Source organism: Sinocyclocheilus rhinocerous, unplaced genomic scaffold, assembly GCF_001515625.1.
Source record: "Sinocyclocheilus rhinocerous isolate Xijiao unplaced genomic scaffold, SAMN03320098_v1.1 scaffold869, whole genome shotgun sequence".
Lineage (NCBI taxonomy): Eukaryota > Metazoa > Chordata > Actinopteri > Cypriniformes > Cyprinidae > Sinocyclocheilus > Sinocyclocheilus rhinocerous.
The window spans coordinates 1095789-1099803 of NW_015653483.1; the positions used below are offsets into that span (position 1 = coordinate 1095789).

The following is a 4015-nucleotide window of genomic DNA, read 5'->3' on the forward strand; positions in this document are numbered from 1 at the left end:
AGGAAAATTCAAAAACCATATGGCCTCCAAACGTTTGTGTCCTTTTTGTTCGGTGGGACACGCTTGTCTCCGTATTGAGAGCCGCGGGAGGCAGAGCATGCTTCATTGTAGCTTGTCACATCAGGGGAGACTGCTCATTTGTCCCCAGTTTTCACGCCTTACGCTAGAAATGACTGCCTCTCTTCGCTTTGCAAGGAAATAGCGTCTTTCAACCGCAGAGAAACGGGCCAAAAAACCCTGCGTTTTGGGCATCCTTTATGCGCGCATTCATCAATCCAGATTTCGGTTTCTCACACACATCCATTGTGGATATTGAAACACATCGTGGGGACAGGAAAACATGCTATGCTATTCTGAAAATCAAAAGCGTAAAATGTCGAATCTAAAACACATTCAATGCAATTTTAAAGAGTGTTGGTGAAGAAAATAAAATTAGGCTACAAAGATAAACAAAACACTGCAGAAAAAATGAAATTTTACACAAGCTAAATGTTTTGTTTATATTACCTCGATTGCTTATTTCCAAAACGATAAATAAAACTATTAGACTAACGTCAAAAATTTAGAGAAAGACATTTTTATTTCATTTTAATTACACTTTGCACATTTGGTTTAAATGGTTTCTGGCTTAAAAAGGCACTTACAGGCATACAAACCATAAGAAATATATTAAAATGTGACAATCCAGATTTAATCAGAGAAGTCGATTTTTTTTCCTGTGATAACTTTTGTAGGAAATGTTCTATAATACACTCTTTTATCAAACGATTTAGTCATAGGACAAAAGGCATAACAGGGACACGCAGGGGGCTGTGCGTGTAAATTAAGATTCGGATATTTTTAAGATATATATATATATATATATAAGATCTGCAGCCATTTTGGACTAAAATAATTTCGAAGAACAAAACAAAACATGCATTCAACTTACTCAGAACCGGGTAAAAAAAAAAGGTTCTGCGTGGGCAATCGTGCTTTCAGTGTGTGTGTGTGTGTGTGTGTTTATATCTGACTGAAATATTATCTTATTGCTCTTCAGCTATCTGTTTCAACGAATAGGCTAAATGATTACAATACTGCCACTGCATAAATAGATCTGAAGAAACTGTCCCATGCTTGCTTTGATTTTTTTCTCCTTTTTTATATTTGCTTTTAATACAAGTCATTTAATACATTTGGTGCATTAATGGCACTTTCAACTCTATGGTTTTAGAAGGCCATCTCAGAAAAAAAGGTAAATAATACCGATGCTGTTCAATGAAAATCAGTCATCGACATCAATTTCCTCGTCTTCATCCTCTGAACACTCTTTGCTCGTTGTGTGGTCTGTAAACGGTGATGATGGTGACATGTGGAGTTTGTTGGTGCCCTCGTGCTCGTGGTTAGATCGTGATGGAGACTTGGCCCCTGACTCTCCGAGAGTGCCATTGACGCATTTCTGTAGCTCTGCCAATTTGGCGATTTTCTCCAAAGGTACAGAGCCTACTGCTTTGGCCGACTCCACGTCCGCTTTCATCTCCTCCAGGTCTCTTTTGAGCTTGGCTCGACGGTTCTGGAACCAGGTGATGACTTGAGCATTCGTGAGCCCGAGCTGCTGAGCGATCTGATCCCGATCAGCAGGAGACAGATATTTCTGATAGAGAAATCTTTTCTCCAGTTCGTAAATTTGGTGATTGGTAAAGGCTGTTCTCGACTTTCTCCGCTTTTTAGGGGTATTCCTCTGACCGAAGAGTGTCATGCCGTCTCTTCCTAAAACAAACAAACACAAATAACACAGCGATATTAAAATGCATTCATGTCTGCTACTTTATTTAACGAGTGGTAACAAATACAGGCCATTCATTATTAATATAAATAACATATCTATAATATAAATAATAGGCTAAATACGAATATTAGCTTACTGTCATTTCTAAAATGTAAAACAATGTCTTCAATAGCCTACTCTTAGTTTAAAGTGGCAAAATCAAATAGGCCTGAAAATACGAATGCTACACGAGTACTACACTCTAAAAATGCTGGGTTGTTTCAACCCAATTTTGGGTCAAATATGGACTAACCCAACTGTTGGGTTAAAAAGTTAATTTAAAAATGTAACCAAAATTTAACCCAACAGTTGGGTTAGTCCATATTTGACCCAAAATTGGGTTGAAACAACCCAGCATTTTTAAGAGTGTATATTTAAATCCACGTGGACACATTTTCGTTTGTATTTTTAATTGACGTGGATATATATATATATATATATACACCATTTATTTTGATTGCACGCGCACAGAATTATTCCACATTTTTGAGCTTCAAGCTATTTTCACAAATACATTCGATAATCTTTTTAACCATAAATAAGCGTTTAAAAATAAAACACAGTTTCAGCTGTTGAAAAACGGATTTTGTAGTTTGCACGAACAGCGTCTTTAAAAATTATAGGCCTATCACAATCCACAATCTGACAGCCTGAATACAATTTTGCACACACAACGGGCCTTGTGCTTACCTTCTGCCGCTTGTAGAACACTGACTTCCAGTCCCTTGAAGGTTTTGCTGGCGAGTTCCTCCAGGGCGCACAGTGGAGATGTCTGGGTGAGCAACGCGCGGTTGGAGAGGGAATGGCCCGTGGATGGGTGCTTCTCACCGGACGAAAGCAGGTGCGCCGTGCCGCAAATTGTGTAACTTCGTTTGACAGAAGGTTTGTTTAAAATATCCTCTATGCTGAACGGAGTGAGGGGCTTGTTTGAGTTAGCAGGTGGAGGAAGATGGTCCAACGGACTGCGCCTCCGAACCTCAACCGAGGCGCCTTTTGCGTCTTCTTTGGAGGTCATTATTTGTCTTTTTAGCTTGTTTTGAAAATATGCTAGAGTTTTGGATTTTTTTCTGTTCGAATTCGCACAATGCAAAACAGCTCAGTTTATAAAAACTGTTGATAAACAGAGAGCAACCTGAATGAGAAGATATCCCAATATCCGTGGAATTAGAAGCCGATCAGCAGCATTTTGTTGCTTTTGCCGCAGGGTTGGGAAACTTTAAGTCTTTCTTTAAAAAGCCACGTCTGCTGTCCTCAGCTCCTGGATAACGGTTGAGCTTCAGTCAGGAAGCAGCCTGACAACCTCTGATGCCTCAGTGGAAACAGTCAGCCTCAAAAGCAGCCAGAATTGACTATTACTAACAAGTTATTCTTGATAGCAAAACAATCAATTACATCCAGTGGCACTTTTCTCTCTCCCTCCCTCCCTCTCTCTCTCTTTCTTTCTCTCTCCCTCTTGCTCTTGACTATGTTGCAGTCCGATGAAGACTTTAGCAGGAAAGGAGCCCCGTTAATTAGAGGGCATGGCCGGGAGGAGGAGCCCAGCCGGATTACAATACTCCCACTCTTTACTACAAATTAATGATTTGTCGATATTCTGTTTTTTTCTTATTTACATATTTGTACCACGCTATTGTAAATAGAAGCACATTTAAAATTTTTAAGTAAAATATTTAAAGTACAATCAAATACCAGAGGAATATATCCAGTACAAGTTGTTGATGATTGCAATTAAAATTGTCTATTAAACTAAAAATGTTTGCTTAAAAATGCATGTTCTCTCTCTTTTTTAATAGACGTATTTTAGAGTCAGGTAGTATATCATGGCTGATAATTCTTGTTGATAGAATAAAATAAGTGTGTGTGTGCGCAAGTTTGTAATAGAGAAAGAGAGAGGGAGAGGGAGAGGGAGGGAGAGAGAGATCGTCCCCTTCAGCTGCACCAAATCTTCTTTGCCATAATTCAAGCGCAAAGGGCCAGCTCACATCAGCAGTAAGATATTTCATCTCTAAAAATCGCCTGCTGTTTAATCCACGGTATTTTTGGCATTATGGGAACAAGTTTTCGTCGATTTACGCAGAACGGGGGAAAACTTACAGATATGCTCAGAAATAAAACTAAAACAATGTAAAAATAATTTAAAAGTAATAGTTATAATAAATACATTTATGTAGGCTATATATAACTTGTAATTGTAGCGCGTATGTATTT

The 4015-nt window shown here is 38.6% G+C and overlaps 1 protein-coding gene across 1 annotated transcript; it reads right to left on the reverse strand.

Moving 5' to 3' along the window:
* Positions 1-1264: 1264 nt before the first annotated feature.
* Positions 1265-2822, reverse strand: LOC107716305 (transcription factor LBX1-like). The gene is made up of 2 exons (XM_016522678.1): positions 2498-2822; positions 1265-1749 (listed from the first exon to the last, which is right to left on the reverse strand). Exons 1-2 carry the CDS (start codon positions 2820-2822, stop codon positions 1265-1267), a joined length of 810 nt encoding a protein of 269 aa, XP_016378164.1.
* Positions 2823-4015: the final 1193 nt, after the last annotated feature.

Bases quoted from the DNA above. Each gene is read 5' to 3' on its own strand.
- LOC107716305 (XM_016522678.1), bottom strand. From the start codon at position 2,822: ATGACCTCCAAAGAAGACGCAAAAGGCGCCTCGGTTGAGGTTCGGAGG. The intron at 1,750-2,497 runs GTAAGCACAAGG...TGTTTGTTTTAG, and splicing joins TGTTCTACAAGCGGCAGAAG to GAAGAGACGGCATGACACTC.